We start from the raw sequence: 19,614 nt of genomic DNA, 5'->3' as shown, positions 1-19,614 counted from the left end.
GAGACGACATCAGTACAGGGATGCGACGGAATGGAAGTGAAGGACGGGAGAGAGTAAACGAAGCAGAGAAAGGAACAAGATCAAAGTAAAAAAGATGGCAGGAGTGAAGGAGAAAACGGGGAATAGAGGGAAGGAACGAGACGATAGTGAAAAAAGAGATGCAACAAATGAAGAAAGGGAAGGAAGAGGACCAAAGTGAAATAAAAATTAGAAAGGAGTGGAGGAAAGAAAACAAGTGAGTGAGAGAAGGGAACAGAAGGGAAGGAGAAAAGTGTAAAGTAACGAAGAAAACAGGAGTGAAGGAGTAAATCAAACATAATTGAAGAAAAAAAGAAGATAAGAATGAAGGAAAAGAAAGAGTAACAGAGACAACGCAACGTGTGAAAAGGGAAAAGAAAAATTATTTAAGGATGAAAGGAAACTAAAAAAAATGGATGGAAGAGAATGATTAAAGGAGACATACTAATATAAAGTAATAAGAGGAACACAAGTAAAAGAGGAAAGTGAACACGAATGAAAGAGAAGCAATAACAAAAATTAAACGAGTGAAGAATGAAAGGATGAAAGGAGTTAGACAAATGAAAAATAAAGTATTAAAAATATAAGAAGAAAAAAAAATAAGATAGGAAAAGGACAGGAACCAAAGGGATAGAGGACACAAATAAAAGAGAGAACGAGATGAGAATAGATAGGGAAAGAGAGTTGGAGAGAAAAAAAAACTCATCTGTGATCGAAGCTCCCTATTTCAGTGGTGTGTGTGTGTGTGTGTGTGTGTGTGTGTGTGTGTGTGTGTGTGTGTGTGTGTGTGTGTGTGTGTGTGTGTGTGTGTGTGTGTGTGTGTGTGTGTGTGTGTGTGTGTGTGTGTGTGTGTGTGTGTGTGTGTGTGTGTAAAATTAAATGCAACAAAGAATAATGAAAAGAAAAAGAGAAAATTTCAATAAACGTAACATGCATGAACACATATTTTCTCTTCTTTCCATTTATTAGTAAGCGAAAGAATTAATATTAGACTCCACGTACAATGTTCCCAATGTTTTCGGTCATTTTTTTTTTCTCCTTACAGTCTAACATCTTTTTTATCTTTTACTCTTTTCATGCGTTTGCCAAGTTTGTATTTCCTAGCTGAGAGTTTTCTAGTATCAATATTTTCTTATACTCTCTCTCTCTCTCTCTCTCTCTCTCTCTCTCTCTCTCTCTCTCTCTCTCTCTCTCTCTCTCTCTCTCTCTCTCTCTCTCTCTCTAGTTCCATGGATTCCCTCCCGTCAGTGTGTAGAAACTTGCCTCTAATACTGCAATGTTTATTATCAAACTCAGTAACAAACTTATCTTGCGTTCATATTTCACCCATTATTAGTGCCTTGTATGCCTCTCTTTTTCCTTTGTTTGGCCTTGTTTTTTTTTTTTTTCTCCTCATTTACCTCATTTTTTTATAGTCAGTTTCTTTATTTTGTTTTTGTCTAATTAATCATGTTTTGTGGGTGTCTCAATTACAGTTTGCATTTCACTTTGTATTTGTTTTATGTGTTTGGTGTTTATTTATTTATTAATTTTTTTTCCTGTTCTTTTTTTCTTGTTTTCCAGGGGAGAGGTAATCAAGAGGAATCTTAAACTACAATTAGCAATAACTATCCTTTCGTGTGTTATTATATTTACCTTACCCCGAGAAAAAATTATTTACAGTATTTTCAAATAACGTAAGGACGCGCATCGCAAAGCTAAAAACTCGTCAACATAAAAATACTTAGAGTTATCCTTATGAGAACACGGAGACATCATTACCCGAAGCTACAATGATTTCCAAACACAACTGAGATCAAAATGAACATCCTGAACTCACCATAACGTCATTACCTCTCTCAAAAACGGAATCAGCGGAGTACACTGTAATCTCAAATAGGAAAGGCCACTCACCTCCCTTGCTCTCGTCAACATATTCCCTTAAAAGAGAATTTCGCCTCACTGCCTCTGCGTGTAAGGGATACGGAAACACGATCATTAGTGGGAGAGTAATGGCATGTTGATAGGTGGAGGGGAAGTGAGCCGCGAGAGGAGAAGGAGCAAGGCGAGGTAAGGAATAAGGAAGTAGAGATGATGATGCAAGGGAAGGAATGAAGAAAGAAGAAAGCGAATAGATGAGAGTGGGGAATGAAAACAAGGAGAATAACACTAAATGAAAAAAAAAATACTTAAAGACAAGTATAAAACACCACGAAAACGGAAATGAGAAGGAAAGATGCAAGGATATAGCAACAGGAGAGGAGGGAAGGGATGAGAAGAGATTAGAAGAGATGGAAAAGAAGGGAAAGGAAGGGAAGGAAAGTGATGGGAAGGAAAGGGAGGGTAGGGGAAGGAAACGTAAGGAAATGGAAGGGAAATGAAAAGAGAAAAAGGTACATGGAGGGAGAAAAGAATTTATCAAAAGGAAGAAGAAACACTGTGAACAAGGAGGAACTTCCAAAGCTGTTACAAAGATCTGCTCAACACCAAGTTTCATGGTCTGAAACATTGTGCTCTCTCACCAAAACCATTTTCAAATGTCACAGATGATTAGATGGGTTTGCAGCTAAGTTTCTCTTGTTAATTATGGGTAGATCTTCTTAAGCTGTCACTTGAACATAAAAAAAACACCTTTAGAAATTTGCATAAATTCAAATTGAGCCTTTCGATTTAGTTGAGGTGCAACAGTCGTGATTCAGAATATGGTTCTAAAAGAGAAGGCGGCTTCCAACCACTCATCTATACGCAAAATAAAAAAGAATGACAAGAAAACGAAACATAAAACAAAGACAGCAAGACGCACAAAATTAGCAGCTAAGACTTGTTTTAAAGAGAAATATTAAACTAAACTTCAGCTAAATATTTGTACATTCCTAGAAATAGGAAAAGCAGAGACCACTATGGTGTATCTATTGCCAACCATCTTCCAGTATTTAAGGAGAATAGATGCCAGGGAAGGTGTAACGCACTTTTCAATATTACCAACCGCCTCAGAAATCTCTATTATGTAAGAGGGACAACACTAGCCAAGGGCAACAAAGACGTTCGAGAAAATAAGAAAGATTATGAGTAAAAATTATGAGTAAACGACAGACAGAGGATGTACCATTATAGATTATAAGTAAATAACAGATAGAGGATGTACAGGTTAGAAGGGGAACAGTTGAGGGTTATTGAAGAAGAAATTGTTAACTAGATGGTTGTGTTGAGTTCATAGTTGATAAATGGATTGAGTTTTTAAGTCATTAACCAATAATAAATTTCCTCTGCTTCAATAAAAAGAATTTAAAGATCACATCCTAGACAAGGTGTGACTGGACATAACTCTCAGGAACACCACAGTTAATGAACTTATGAAAAGAATATTAAATATAAAACAAAAAGGACACTTGAAATGTACTTACAAAGTAAAGAATGGAATCTTTACGAGGATAGTTTAGAAATTAAAGCTTTGTGGCATAAGCTAGCAAAAGCTTTTGATATAGCCAAGGCAACTGCAAAAGTTTCACCACAGATCCTAAAATAGCATGACCAAGACTTGGTAAAAAAAAAAAAAAAAAAAAACATACCAGTAAAATGGCCTCGTACGATACAAGGTTGTTGAGCGATAAATGTACATGTTTAAGAATCTTCCTGTTGAAGAAGATGAACAGGTTTAAAAAGACAAGGAATTAAAACAATAGGAAGGCATTTTGAGGGACTGGAGGCGTTACCCATTTTAGGAACAGGTTGAATGTAGACAAAACTCTCAGCAAGAAGGAAAGATGACAGACAAAATTGGAAGAGTTTAACTAGGCAAGGTACAAGCACAGGGACACAATTTTAAGGAACAATAGGAGGAACCCCATCAGGTCCATAAGCCTTCCGAGGGTCAAGGCCCAGTGAAGGAATGCAATATATGATTGCGTTGTAAGGCAAAAGGAGACGTTGAGTCAGGTCACAGTTGAATCATTGTAAAGTTCAAAGCACCACTTGATTCAGTAAGAAACCAATCCAGTGTTTGAAACCTCACAGAGAATTATCGTTTCGACAGGTGTCTACTGTCTCCCATTATAAGTGGAGCTGTGTCCACTGTATTAGGTTAGTAAATTACTGTGTGTTGACCCTTCACCAATTTAGATCTCTCTCTCTCTCTCTCTCTCTCTCTCTCTCTCTCTCTCTCTCTCTCTCTCTCTCTCTCTCTCTCTCTCTATCTATCTATCTGAGCGAGAGATTATAGGTATACCAAAACTTCTAACTCACGTTCATCAATAATGCTCTACAGATTTTCAGTTTACACGCGATGACGGATATTTCTCAGTAGCGGTGCGGCAAAAAGTTTAAGTGTACCTAAAGTTTGGTAATATTAAAACTGAAATCATTTGTGAGATTCAACAGGCTTTCCGCTGCGATGCTATGGGACGCACAAATGTGAAAGAACGATTTAGGCATTTTGAATATTACTGAGCCTTGGCCAAAATTGACTAACACTATACATTAAATTGTCCTCGTGTTGAGATGTAGAATAAGCGTACTTACCAATAAATTTCTCACGACAATGGATGAAGGATAATTGAGCACTCATCTGAGCCCATGAGTCGGAGAACATGTGCACGCAAATTTAAGCAACAGCCCCTTGACTTGAACTTCACTAGACTTCATTCGAGAGGGAGGTTTCAAGACATTTCTCCCTATCCTTTGGCTAACTCTATCGGGAACTGAATGGGCTTTTTTTTCTTTATATTTGTGTTGCCCATAGCCAGTCCTCATTTCTTTCATAAAAAAAAAACTGACGTCACAACTCAAGTCGGAGTGAGTGAGAGGTGATCCAGTGTTTTTAATGTCTATAAATACTTTTTAAAGAAATTTCACGTTACAATTTTCACCATCCTTTTTCCGTCTTCTTTCCTTCCCCATCTGCATTACCTCGCTCCTCTCCTCGTCTCATATTTTCACAAGGGAGAGGGAGAATGGAAAGGAGAGATGAGGAGAGTGAAAGGGTAAGGCAAATGCTCTCCTCCCGATCTCAACTTGTTCAGGATTATTAATTTACTCTAAAGGTGAGGAAACGTTACCTGAAAACTATCTCTGCAATCTCTTCCCACCATCCAGCAGTTCAATTTCTCTCACTCCTCCTCAAGAGATTTCTGAAACTCTTACACACGCTTTGAGATTAATAAACTTCTTCCCTTATTCTACGTTTCTTGCTATTATGTTAAAAATAGAAAGAAAGTGTGTGTGTGTGTGTGTGTGTGTGTGTGTGTGTGTGTGTGTGTGTCTGTGTGTGTTTCACTGTTTGATCTGCTGCAGTCTCTAACGAGACAGCCAAACGTTACCCTACGGAACGAGCTCAGAGCTCATTATTTCCGATCTTCGGATAGGCCTGAGACCAGGCACACACCACACCCCGGGACAACAAGGTCACAACTCCTCGATTTACATTCCGTACCCACTCACTGCTAGGTGAACAGGGGCTACACGTGAAAGGAGACACACCCAAATATCTCCACCCGGCCGGGGAATCGAACCCCGGTCCTCTGGCTTGTGAAGCCAGCGCTCTAACCACTGAGCTACCGGGCGTGTGTGTGTGTGTGTGTGTGTGTGTGTGTGTGTGTGTGTGTGTGCTCAACAAAGACTGAGCGTTCCAAACTTGAAGATATTGTGCAGTCTTTATTACCAAGCTCTCCTTATCGCAGCATAAATTAACCGCAGACTCATTAAGGTAAAATTAAAAATGATTGCCTGGCCATTCACCTCGTGTTTGTTGCAGAAAACGCTCCAGTTTTTCGAAGGGAAAAATTGAGCTACATAAGACCATTGAGGGTATAACCACCTGCTACGAATACCTCATTTTCTTGGCTCTTAATTACTTAGTAGCCTCAGAACCTTTAATCCTTTCATTCTTTCCCATATGCTCCCTTAGCTATATATTGCTTCAGACAGCTAATCCAAGACTTCAAGATTTTTCAACATATTTTCAATGTTCTAAATAATCATTGTAACCATATCAATAACCAAAAATGATTTATACTTCACTCTTTTCCTGCTTTCCAATAACTTAGAATTCTAAAAAAAATCAAATTACAGATCCTCAACCAGATGTGTTGCCTTATTACTGTAAAATCAATACTTCATAATACAAAAATTCATCAATACTGTATTACTAAATTTAGATTATATAATATTCTTTTTATCGATTTTTCACGTCCCTATGAACTGTGTGTTCTTCATGATCAGTTAGATGTCAATGATGCACCAATTGTCTTCCTTATCATTCCTATGTCGACATTAAGACTACTAAAATCCTTCATTACCTTGATACTAACTTTATAAACTGTTTACTCTTTCCCATACTTTTCATGCCTCTAGACTGGTACGAGCTCCATGCAACATAACACACTACTCATCCATAAAATCACCAAAAATCATTATCACTGTGTCAGGAACTTCATATTCTTTATTATTCCATCATCGGTATCCCTCCACGCAAACTCACACACACTCCCCATCCACATCCTGAATTTTATCTAAACACAAAACATTATCACTAGGACATTAACTCTAGATTCTTTGCTAGTCTTTCATCCTTATCATACTCTGTGTTTGTAATATGATACATGTAAACTAACACGCCAGTCATCCACGATCTGAAATTAATCACACTTCAATAACATCAATAGAAAGAAAATTTCAAGAAACACATCCTTTAATTCTTGACGAGTACTTGTGACTGTTTGGGAACCGGCAATTATTTTTATTCTTATTTATTGTCATTTTGCTGCCTTTGCCTGGTGCCCTTCCTACATAAAAGAAAAACCACTAACCACTCAAAATACATCTTCCTTAGGAGCCTCAAGAACAACCGGACGAGGATTCACCGCAACCTGTTCGTGGCGATGGTGATCCAGGTGATGATCCGTCTGGTGCTGTACATCGACCAAGCCATCATCAGAGGCCACATCGTAGGTTACTCCGCCACCAACACCAACACCTCGCGGCAAGGTATCGACAACACGGTGAGTACAAAGATATGGAGTGAAAAACGAGGGAGGTGAAGGCAAGGGAAATGAAGAGAGGATAAAAGAGAAGGAAAGGGGCCAGTGAGAGGGATCATGTTATAAGGAACTAGTTAAGGAAATGACGTAGGACGTACAATCAGATCAAAGGTCAAAGGAGACGAGGAGGAGATAAAAAGCTCGGAAATTAATATAGGAAGATATGAAGGAGGGAGGGTGGGAAGGAAAAAATCATTACTGAGGAGGAAAACAATACCAGTACAGGAGAAATAGATTCTAATTTCCATCTCTCTCTCTCTCTCTCTCTCTCTCTCTCTCTCTCTCTCTCTCTCTCTCTCTCTCTCTCTCTCTCTCTCTTTCTCCAGTCATAAACCAATGTTTTACCACCTCTTCCTAAAATTCAACACTTAAATTTTCCAAAACTAGAGTAACACACAAGCGCTACATATTCCACTGGATAATTCCCGTTTAAACATGTTGCGCTCCCTAAATGATTCGTCTCCAGGGTATTCCATTATTCAGGAAGGAAACGTTACAACAATTCAAGCTACATTTCGTTCAGTGATACTTAACGGCTCACCTATCACACATCGGGTTTTCGTCCCTAAAGCAACTTGTACTACGTGTCCTGCCCCTCAACTATTTCCGAGATACACAATTCCATTTTTTATACTTTTATTCATCTTTATTCTTTTTCCTTTTCCTTTATTACTCGTTCTTTTCTTTTAACAAGCCTCGTTATATATATATATATATATATATATATATATATATATATATATATATATATATATATATATATATATATATATATATATATATATATATATATATATATATATATATATATATATATATATATATATATATATATATATATATATATATATATATATATATATATATATATATATATATATATATATATATATATATATATATATATATATATATATATATATATATATATATATATATATATATATATATATATATATATATATATATATATATATATATATATATATATATATATATATATATATATATATATATATATATATATATATATATATATATATATATATATATATATATATATATATATATATATATATATATATATATATATATATATATATATATATATATATATATATATATATATATATATATATATATATATATATATATATATATATATATATATATATATATATATATATATATATATATATATATATATATATATATATATATATATATATATATATATATATATATATATATATATATATATATATATATATATATATATATATATATATATATATATATATATATATATATATATATATATATATATATATATATATATATATATATATATATATATATATATATATATATATATATATATATATATATATATTACTCTAACTCACAGCTTTTAAGTTCTAGTATTTAAACTTCTATCGAATAAAGACATTAGTAACTTTAAATATAACACACACACACACACACACACACACACACACACTCTCTCTCTCTCTCTCTCTCTCTCTCTCTCTCTCTCTCTCTCTCCAAACAAAACGTAAAACCACAACCGTGTTCAAAAATTCCCTCGGGAGAAAAAAAGAAAAACATTTTCGTCCAGCTTTTGAAATTTGCTTATTTCTGTGTTCAATGTCAATTCATCATAAAAGGCCGATGCGAAAATATTTCATGTAATGTTGAGTATTGGGATCACAGCGACGTAGCCCTCGTGCTATTCATTTCCCGCATTCCTCTAATAACAGTTCAGTAATATCAATAGTAATAATAATAATAATAATAATAATAATAATAATAATAATAATAATAATAATAATAATAATAATAATAAAACGATAACATTAATAATAGTAGTAACAATAATAAAAATAATAATAATAATAATAATAATAATAATAATAATAATACATGATAATGGATTAGTAGAGCTAATAACGGTAACAATAATAATAATAACAATAATAACAATAATAATAATGATAAATGATGATAATAACAATCATAATATTAAAAGTAATAATAATAATAATAATAATAATAATAATAACAATAATAATAATAAGAAAACAATAATAATAATAAAGAGAAAACATCAACAGCAATAGCAACAACAGCAGCAACACAACAATAACAAAGCCATCTATTTAAGTACCACCTGAGTTGCCTATAAACCTCAGAGAGAGAGAGAGAGAGATGTGGAAGAGTATGGAAGAGGCTAGAAAAGAAGGAACTTGATGAAAAAGGGATATGACACTCCATCTCAAAGATTTGGAAAATAAAGCTGAAGAAACAGGTAGGAGGGAAAAGATTAAGAGAAAAAAGCAGCGCTCCTCTTAGAAAATTAATTGCTGTCTCTTCTCCTGTGATGTAGCTTCATAGAGGCAGGAATATACACGACAAAGAAGACACACTAATTCTTCTTCTGTAACTGCACTTTTCGATTGTTTATTGAAGGAAAAATCAAAGTTGGAAATTGAAAATAAACATGCAGATATACAGATAGGAAACTATAAGAAATTGATACTTCTTAAACTGTGAAAGTTGAAAGTATATGAAAATCAAAAGTTATAACTTAGGATCTGTGGACTGTCTCGTACAATAGAATGATTTAAAGATAAGATAACAGAAGCTTTAGGACAATTGCCATTCAAGTCGTCTGGTACAGAAGACACTTGCGACAGACGTCTTCACTAAGAATTGTCTCGATCACACAAAAGCTTCCCTGCTCAGTCTTCTTTGTCATTTAAACAGACAAACATGAAATAATCTGAGTCATGCTGTCTCTCCCTGCGGTATAAATATTGTGAATCGTGAATGAATTAGCAACTCTCCGACTACATTGTCATCTGGTCGCCCTCTACTGCCCACACTTTGAAACAAATCTACTCAGTACCTCACGTCCTAAGAACAACAACTATAATGGAATTACAGGACACAAAAAAAGTACAGTTGTATGAACCTAACGTACCCAGAACCAGATACCATTAAAACAACAAACAGAACATTTTCGAAGCACCGCAATCTTTACTAAATAACAAGCCACTAGAAACAAACAATCCTTATAACCACAAACCTTTATAATCACTTGTCCTAAAAATCACATACCCTTAAAATCACAAGTCCTTAGAATCGCAAGTCGTTAGTATCACACGTCCTTACATACTAACGTCCATACACACTAAAGCCCTTAGAAGTCTAGCATATGTCCTTACAATCAAACGTGCTTAATATCATACGTCATTACGATCTTACTCCGTACAACATCACGTGCTTAAACCAAAACCTTTAGAATTCTAGCACATGTCCTTACAATCGCACGCTCTTATAATCACACGTCCTTAAAATTACGTTACAACCTTACATCCTTACAACCTCACGTCTTTACAACCTCACGTCTAAGTACTAAGCCTCGGAACACAAAGTTAGGTATAACAAACAGCCTGACATCTTACACATGATCTGTAAAGCGTGGAGAAACGCGGAATATATAATCCTGCTTACGTTCCCTATAAAGGAAGCACTTAGACAATTAGGCCGCCAGAAATTAAAAAAAAATAATAATGAAAAGAAAAAAAAGAAAAGAACTAAAACATGAGAACGAACACAAAGCCAAGTGAATAGATAAAAATAAGAGGAAAGAAAAGCGAAACGAAGAGAGAAAGTCCTTTTGATCTCGCTCTCCCCTCCGCTCAACCCTCCGATTCCCTCCCCTCCCCTCCTCCCACTGTGCCCTGAAGCTCCCTCCACCGGCTTGAGAGTGGAGGCGGTGGCGGTTCGGCTTCTACCCACCCCATGAATCTCTCTCTCTCTCTCTCTCTCTCTCTCTCTCTCTCTCTCTCTCTCTCTCTCTCTGCACTGTGTTCTTCCCTGAGATACTCCAGCGCTCACCTGCTAATTGCATCTGTAGGAGGTGATGGCAAGCGACAGATGAAATGTATATACCCGGTTCCATTTGCTCGTTGGTTCACTCACAAACACAAAAAAAAGACCGTACGCCACACACAAGGACACTATTGATTGTTGACAATATTGTATAGTCCCAAACTTTTTAACTTGACATACGAGTGGAAGTTCCGCTAGAATTGCATCACTCGAAAGAACTGATAGTAAACATTGTTTTTTTGAAAGAGAAGGAAACACCAACCCAATGCATACCCATAAAAGAGTAGAAATCGTGTACACCGCACCCACGAACTTTCGCAGCCACCCTGTGATTGCTTCCAAATTTATACGCCGTACACGCAAACCAACAATACTTTGGTGGCCGCGATTCTCCATGATAGCGATCAGTAGTGACGGTCTAGTCGGGCTCAGCAGGACTGTCTACGGCTGCCTCGCTTGCATTCAATATTCGCCTCTCCCATTCAGTAAGGTCCAAGTTTCCATTATAGTCTCAAACAGTAACCAGCGTTTACCCATAACAAGGACATCTCGGGCTCACAAGGGGAATACTGTGGGAATAATGCTGCCGGGTTTACCATACAGGACAATTCGATAAGCAATAAAGCAGTAGGAGGTCTCCCTGGTCCATTCTATTTGCCTCCTAGATGCTTGTGTAGGCACGGGCGTCTCACCAGCACTAAGGAAGACTGGCATTCGGAATAAGAATATAAGAAAATTAAGGAAAACTGCAAAATGCTGTCAGGACTACATGTCGTTGTCCCTAATCACAACATACCTACTTACTTCCAATTATCCTCATCTTTAAATTAACCTAACCTCATTTTGAAGATCACTAGTGGTTCGAAGGGCTACTATTACCGCAAATTGCTACAAGTACACACGTAACTATAATGGCAATATGACCACTTCATTAGTAAACAAATTACATCTCGACATCAATTCTGAACTCAATCCACGTCTAACAAGGAACGTTGACCTTAGCACTTAAGAGGCACGAGCATGAACAGCACCAACTCTTCTTACTCCTGCAAGCAAGTAATCTGGAGAATGTGATGCAAAAGATATAGAAGGAAATAAATATGTGGATAGCAGTGGTGGTGACTTTTTTTTTTACTTATACCATGTGGGCTTTTCACGGGAATTTATGGGCTAAAGGGGATACTTTTTGGGGTACCTCCTATCTCAAAGCCCACCCGCTAGGAAACCGTTGCCCCGAGTGTGGAAACCCAACCTACACTCGGACCGTGGACAGGATACGAACCCGTTCGATTGGAGACCCCTCGGACCCCAAAGTGCGCATGGTTCCACTGTACCACGGAGAAATGAAGCCATAGTGTTAGTGATTTATGTGACGATTGATGTTTGCGTATTTTCACGAATAATAAGATCACGAATAATAAGAAGCAAGGACTATTGATCTGGAAATTCACACACACACACACACACACACACACACACACACACACACACACACACACACACACACACACACACACAGAGAGAGAGAGAGAGAGAGAGAGAGAGAGATATATATATAGAGATATTTATTGACCACAAAGAAATGTTATCTTTACAAAAATACTCTGAAAATATGTTCCATTACAAATGTTTTCCTTAAGAATTCATGAACGTCAAAATTTTATAATACATAACACACATATCGTGTAAGAAGCCTAAAGCAAATCAAACCATCTTACACACACACTCAAATCCTAAAAAATAGTCCCGTAATATATAGCAAATGGCACACACCAAACATAGTCAAACACATAAAAACATAAAAAGAAAAACATAATACACAAAGCTTAAATTACTAATAATATGCAAATAAATTGACGAAACACATGTGTACACACAAAGCGTATAAAACACATGACAATAAATAAAACGCATCTACACAGAAAACGCATAAAATAAACACATACAACAACATACATGAACATAAAACGTACAACACGTACAGAAATAAATGATACGAAATATACACTAAGCATACAGTCTGCATTGGACAAAATACAAACATACATAAGTATATGTCACAACATAAACAACAAATGAAACACTCCTAACACATCAAGTACGAACATAAATGGGCTCTGAAAAAGTACATACAAATAGAATACTCTAAACATACAAAAATAGTATCATACATGAACTATGAGACATAAAGCACAGGGAACAAATAAAACACTCTAAACATACTTAGTAAATAAACGCACATCAACTATATGACATAAAACACCTAAAACAAATAAAACACTCCAAAAAAACACAAAACGAAATAATAACATGCATGAGCTGTAAAATATAAAACACATAAATAAAATCAAACACTCCAAACACATCAACTACATCACACATGAGGGCAGCATATATAATTATTTAAATGTTTCTAAAATTTCATGCACGTGCCTCATGACTGGAAATGTTATCGTTAAACAGGTCTTCTAATCTGCTGATATTATACACCTGACGGGTATTTTCTGTGGGTGGACAATCCTCAACAACATGCCTTTCTGTCTGTATTTGGCCACAGGAGCACAAGCGCTCCACCACAAGGAGGCAGCCACGGCCTCTTCTGTTCCAGCGACCATTCTCTACTGCGAGACTGTGGCCACATGTACGGAAGCGTGTGAAAGATATGCGCTTGAATTAATTTATTGCATGTCTCATTTTATGAATATCATGTACTTTAAATTGTGGATTAATTTCTTTATATACAAGGCAACGTGATGAGTCTGAGGGAGTTATAGCATTATGTACTTTGCCGATTAATGAAGCCATGCCGGGGACACACACACACACACACACACACACACACACACACACACACACACACACACACACACACACAAACACTAACACACACAGACATACAGACATACAGACACACAGACACACACACACAAACACAAACACACACACAAACACAAACACACACACATTAGTAACGCAGGTGAGATACACACGTGTCTGTCCCCCTGCTCCCTTAATTCCCTTCGTCTTCCTGCATCAACGGAGCACAAAGACTGACAGCGACCCTTACTAAAAGCGCAGGAACGAGAATCAACACTCAAAGAAAGAATAAACGAGTAAATAAACAGCATACCTCTCCCTTAGTGAAAAGAATTTAAACTAATCCTGAAATTCAATGTAAGTGAACATTTATTTACACTAATTTTTCACTCATTTTCACTTTCCTTTCTTCATCGGGGTATTCAAAAGCTGTTACTCCATTTAATTTACTTCTCTCTATGCCTAAGTAACCTATAACATTCTTACAGTCTACGTAGAAGGGGGATGGCAAGTGTACCAGTTGAAAAAGGTGGGGCATGAGTAAAGATATATTACAAAGCGAGAGAAAGCTATAAAAAAAAACCACAAACAAAGCAGAGGGATCGTAAAAACAGTGGATCAATGGTTTCCTTTGAGGCGATTTCTTACGAACGAAATGGAAAGGAAATAAAACAAGGGAAGGTGGGGCTATCGGGGAGATGAGAGAGAGAGAGAGAGAGAGAGAGAGAGAGAGAGAGAGAGAGAGAGAGAGAGAGAGAGAGAGAGAGAGAGAGAGAGAGAGAGAGAGAGAGAGAGAGAGAGAATGAAAAAAATGAAAAACGGAAGCATCTGAAAGCAAAAGTAGAATGACATTACCTGTTGCCTGACATTAGCACTTAACTTTATACAGAACAGACCAGAATAGATTTGGCTGGCGCTCTCTCTCTCTCTCTCTCTCTCTCTCTCTCTCTCTCTCTCTCTCTCTCTCTCTCTCTCTCTCTCTCTCTCTTCACAGCGCTATAAGGTTCAGAGTGCCAGGCAGCCCCAGTAGCAATTCTCCCTAACGAAATATTTCCTCATGGTCTCTCCTCTAATTTATGAGGAGGCGCGTGTATGGTGGAAAAAGGGGGCCGGTAGGAAGACGGAAAAAAACGTTAGGTTATGGAAGAAACAGCGGTGCGGGGACAAGTTTAGAGGGAGAAACTTTTAATTAACTGCTTTGTGTCCCAGTTACAGCGTAGTAAACGAATAAACTATCCTTCCTTTCTTTTCCGTTGTTTTATTATTAATTGTGTTGTTTTCTGGGTGTAAAACTTGGTCACGTGAGCTGAGTGTGTGTGTGTGTGTGTGTGTGTGTGTGTGTGTGTGTGTGTGTGTGTGTGTGTGTGTGTGTGTGTGTGTGTGTGTGTGTGTGTACAAGTTGGTGGTTCCGTCATCCTACCGTGTATCTATTACTTCAGTATTTCAATTCACGTGTACATGGTAAGAGCAAAGTCAATCTACCACAAGGTAAGAAATGTCTTTTAGCTGATAACGTAAAAATCTGTTCTCCTAACAAAAAGCTTACACAACTTAATCCTCTTCGTTTTTATCGCATCTGTTATCTAGGTCCATTTTCACATAGAGCACAGAGGATTGCACGAAACGAAAATCCCTAGACTGAAACCGGAGAGCGAAAGCTTTTATTCACGCTACAGGTAGAGTTGGCACAGCATCGCAGTGTTACGCACCACATATGCCTTTCCGACCCTGACGCGGGAAGATGGGGAGTGAAATGCTCTGTGCAGAAACATTTGCTGGCAGCAGAACGAGGTTATAGTCGAGTGCAGTGTTAAGAACCAGCTGGTGAATGTTTTATGTTTACAGAAATACAAGTGAAAATGCTACAGCCTATATCCGGAATCTTTTAACAACAGAATGAAACTTATATTTACAGTTACAATATTATAAATTGAGGAAATAAATAAAGTAGTGTACTCACGTTATTCCTTAGTCTACTACGTAATGCAAGCGTGCCACCACCTGTACCTAAATGAGAAACAAATAAACAATGTTAATTACGTCCATTTGTAATCAACAAGAAGTAAACAAAGGATGAAACAATTATTATCATTATTATTATTATTATCATCATCATCATCATCATCATCATCATCATCATTATTATTATTATTATTATTATTATTATTATTATTATCAATAGTTATTATCATAATTATTACAATAAACCACAATCATTAATAATGTTATTAATACTAGGAGGAAGGAGTACAAGTAGTAGTAGTAGTAGTAGTAGTAGTAGTAGTAGTAGTAGTAGTAGTAGTAGTAGTAGTAGTAGTAGTAGTAGTAGTAGTAGTAGTAGTGGTGGTGGTGGTGGTGGTGGTGGTGGTGGTGGTGGTGGTGGTGGTGGTGGTGGTGGTGGTGGTGGTGGTGGTAGTAGTAGTGGTAGTGGTAGTGTTACTAGTAGTAGTAGTGTTCCTAGTAGTAGTAGTAGTAGTAGTAGTAGTAGTAGTAGTAGTAGTAGTAGTAGTAGTAGTAGTAGTAGTAGTAGTAGTAGTAGTAGTAAAGGTAAAAAAAATAAATAAATAAATGAACAAATAAAACATATCCCCAAACACATATCATCTTTCAAGCAAACATGTCGTCCCGTTTCAAATGCTTTCTACGTTATCAATGCACTTAAGGTTGTGTCTATATATTTATTTATGCATTAACTTGTTTTGCCATTGAAGTTGCTATGCTTCCTTTTTACATCATTAAGGTTCTTTTTCTAATCATTATTTCACTGACACTTATTTTTTTCAGACAATTTTTTCCACTCCATAAATATCCCGAGACACTCCGAACATTTGTCTCTTGGCACGTACAAAATTATGGTTTATTTTCATTCCTTACGTCCAAGTACCTCTCTCTCTCTCTCTCTCTCTCTCTCTCTCTCTCTCTCTCTCTCTCTCTCTCTCTCTCTCTGACAAAACTTCGTTAATCTAGCGAGTATACTGGTACTTAAGGATGTCCAATATTACTGTGTACAGGGGGAAGAAACACACACACACACATACACACACACACACACACACACACACACACACACACACACACACACACACACACACACAGAGAGAGAGAGAGAGAGAGAGAGAGAGAGAGAGAGAGAGAGAGAGAGAGAGAGAGAGAGAGAGAGAGAGAGAGAGAGAGAGAGAGAGAGCATTAATATCTCTGAATATTTAAAATGAGAGGGAGTAACTAAAGCTCTGGATAGTTGATGCATAATACTGGATTCTCTTCCAGACTTGATATGGACGTTAATCCTCCTTCACCACACACCACTAATCCTTCACCACACTTTCACTACACACCATACTACACCACCACATACCATAACCCCTCCACCACACACCACTAATCCTTCACCACACTTTCACCACTTATCATTCTACACCAACACATACCATAACCCCCTCCACCACGCACCACTAATCCTTCACCACACTTTCACCACATACCATTCTACACCACCACATGCTATAACCCCCTCCACCACGCACCACTATTTCCATAACACACCATTCACCTTCCTTCACACACTATTCTTTCTCCACCACAAATCATTCTTCTCCCAGCCACACCGTAACATCACTCCACACAAGTACACTCACTCATCACACACCGTAACTTCTGACACTAATCATGTAATATCACAGAGCACAACAATGTAATAACTTTCCCTTGACCCAACTCTACTTACTCAACATCGTCCAACCTGTCTCCACACGTGATAGTCTTCCATAAATTTGTCTATTTTTTTATATGTTCGCGAGTGAATCAGATCTAACAACTTGTAATTTGAGTTTAATATATTTGTCTGGCATTTCATTTCATTATCAGCTCTTTCCTAGCTCTTTTTTTTATTTTAGTGTTACTTTGTCAAGCTTGGTACTCATTATTTATCATCCACATTACTGATCATCAGAATATATTACCCTACACCCCTTCAATTTTACATAGCTTCAGAAATTTATGTGGGGGATTACAGTAGTGAAGACTGTGGCCATTAATCTTCTGATCTCCATAGACCCTTCCTAGTGTCAATGAAATGGTCTAATCGTACACAAATTTCAAGGTAAAAATGTGTCCCAGTACTGAAGGGGTTAAAGACCACTATATAAATCTCACCTCCTAAACTAAAACTTGTCACTCTTCTTCAATCCACCTCAAAAGTTTCAACCATCACGATACAATTTTCTTCCACCATTTCATACACCAACTAAAGACTGCCAGCATCCATCACCACACCACCACCATCATCCCTTCTGCTATACCTCTCCGCATACTAACTGCATCACCTTGACCTCCCATACACTTGGTTACCGGGGATACCACACACACACGATATCCCGGGTGACTGATACCTCATAATAACATGTCCCTTCATTGACTGTCTCCTCTGTTATTGCCTTCGTTTTGTGCAGTTATCCTCTGTAACCTCACGTCGCCCACCACAGCAGTCTCTGATAGAATGCATTTATCGAGTGTTTTAATGCTATACGGTCTCGGAAAACCATTTCTATTGTATTTTCTATTTAGACTAGACAGTTCAATATTATGTTTAATCTCAAAAAAACACTATTAAAAGAGAGAGAGAGAGAGAGAGAGAGAGAGAGAGAGAGAGAGAGAGAGAGAGAGAGAGAGAGAGAGAGAGAGAGAGAGAGAGAGAGAGAGAGAGAGAGAGAGAGAAAGAGAGAGAGAGTCAAAGTCTTTTAAGTTCAAGAAAGCGAAATAGTGCCAACTTTTTCAATTTTTTTCTCTTTAACGAGACCTCTTTTCATACCTACAGTTTCCCCTCTTCACTCCCTCAACTTCCCCTCGTGGCTCACTTCCTAGGCTTCTTTCCTCCTCCTCTTTTGCCCTCGATTTCCCCTCCTTATCCCTTCTCACCTCCTCATCTCCCCTCACCCTGCTCCTCCAAGCTCCCTCTCCGCCATGCCAGCGATTTTTATCCTCTCCCTCTTTTTTCTTGTCCGGTTTTAAGGTTACTTTCTATTTCCTTGAGGAGGAGGAGGAGGAGGAGGAGGAGGAGGAGGAGGAGGAGGAGGAGGAGGAGGAGGAGGAGGAGGAGGAGGAGGAGGAAATAGAATACTGAAATGAAAAAAAAAAGAACCAACAGCACACATTTATATAAAAAAAAAGAGGGATGAAAGAAAGCGAATGAAAAGTGGAGAAAGAGGAAGGAGAAAAGGAAAAAAAAGTGGGAAAAGTAGGAAAAGAAAAATAACTTGATGTAGCAAAAAATCATAAAAAAGTAGAGGAAGAGGAAAGAAAAAAAGGAAAGAACGATAAAAGAAAAAAACATACAAACAACAACAAATATTTGTAGCCACGTTCTTGTTGAGTCGTGGAGCGTCTTTCCCTTCCCACTCCAACTCTCTTTTTCTCCTCCTCCTCCTCTTCCTCCTCCTCCTCCTCCTCCTCCTCCTCCTCCTCCTCCTCCTCCTGTCCTTTCTCCTCCTCCTCCTCTCTTCTTCTTCTTCTTCTTCTTCTTCTTCTTCTTCTTCTTCTTCTTCTTCTTCTTCTTCTTCTTCTTCTTCTTCTTCTTCTTCTTCTTCTTCTTCTTCTTCTTCTTCTTCTTCCTCCTCCTCCTCCTCCTCCTCCTCCTCCTCCTCCTCCTCCTCCTCCTCCTCCTCCTCCTCCTCCTCCTCCTTCCTCCTCCTCCTCCTCCTCCTTCCAAAAACCCACACGTCTCGCTCCTTCCCACTCAAGATATTTCAATATATTCCGGTTCCTCCTTCACAAAAATTCTACGGTCTAGACTTTACCAAACTTCACCACACTTTACACCTCACCATCCTGGCCGCTCCCCCGCCCACTCCCATCACATTCTGACCCACGGCTG

At 37.5% G+C, this 19,614-nt stretch overlaps 1 protein-coding gene across 3 annotated transcripts in view; it reads left to right on the top strand.

Moving 5' to 3' along the window:
- LOC123508136 (PDF receptor-like) overlaps positions 1 to 19,614 on the top strand; it is a 310,821-nt gene that overhangs the window by 240,714 nt on the left and 50,493 nt on the right. For all 3 annotated transcript variants that reach the window (XM_045261651.1, XM_045261650.1, XM_045261652.1), the window contains exon 6: positions 6,824 to 6,992. In XM_045261651.1, coding sequence (XP_045117586.1) covers positions 6,824 to 6,992 — 169 coding nt within the window. The remainder of the gene's footprint in view (positions 1 to 6,823; positions 6,993 to 19,614) is intronic.

Source organism: Portunus trituberculatus, chromosome 24, assembly GCF_017591435.1.
Source record: "Portunus trituberculatus isolate SZX2019 chromosome 24, ASM1759143v1, whole genome shotgun sequence".
Taxonomy (NCBI): Eukaryota; Metazoa; Arthropoda; class Malacostraca; order Decapoda; family Portunidae; genus Portunus; species Portunus trituberculatus.
This window is presented reverse-complemented; position numbering and strand designations above follow the sequence as displayed.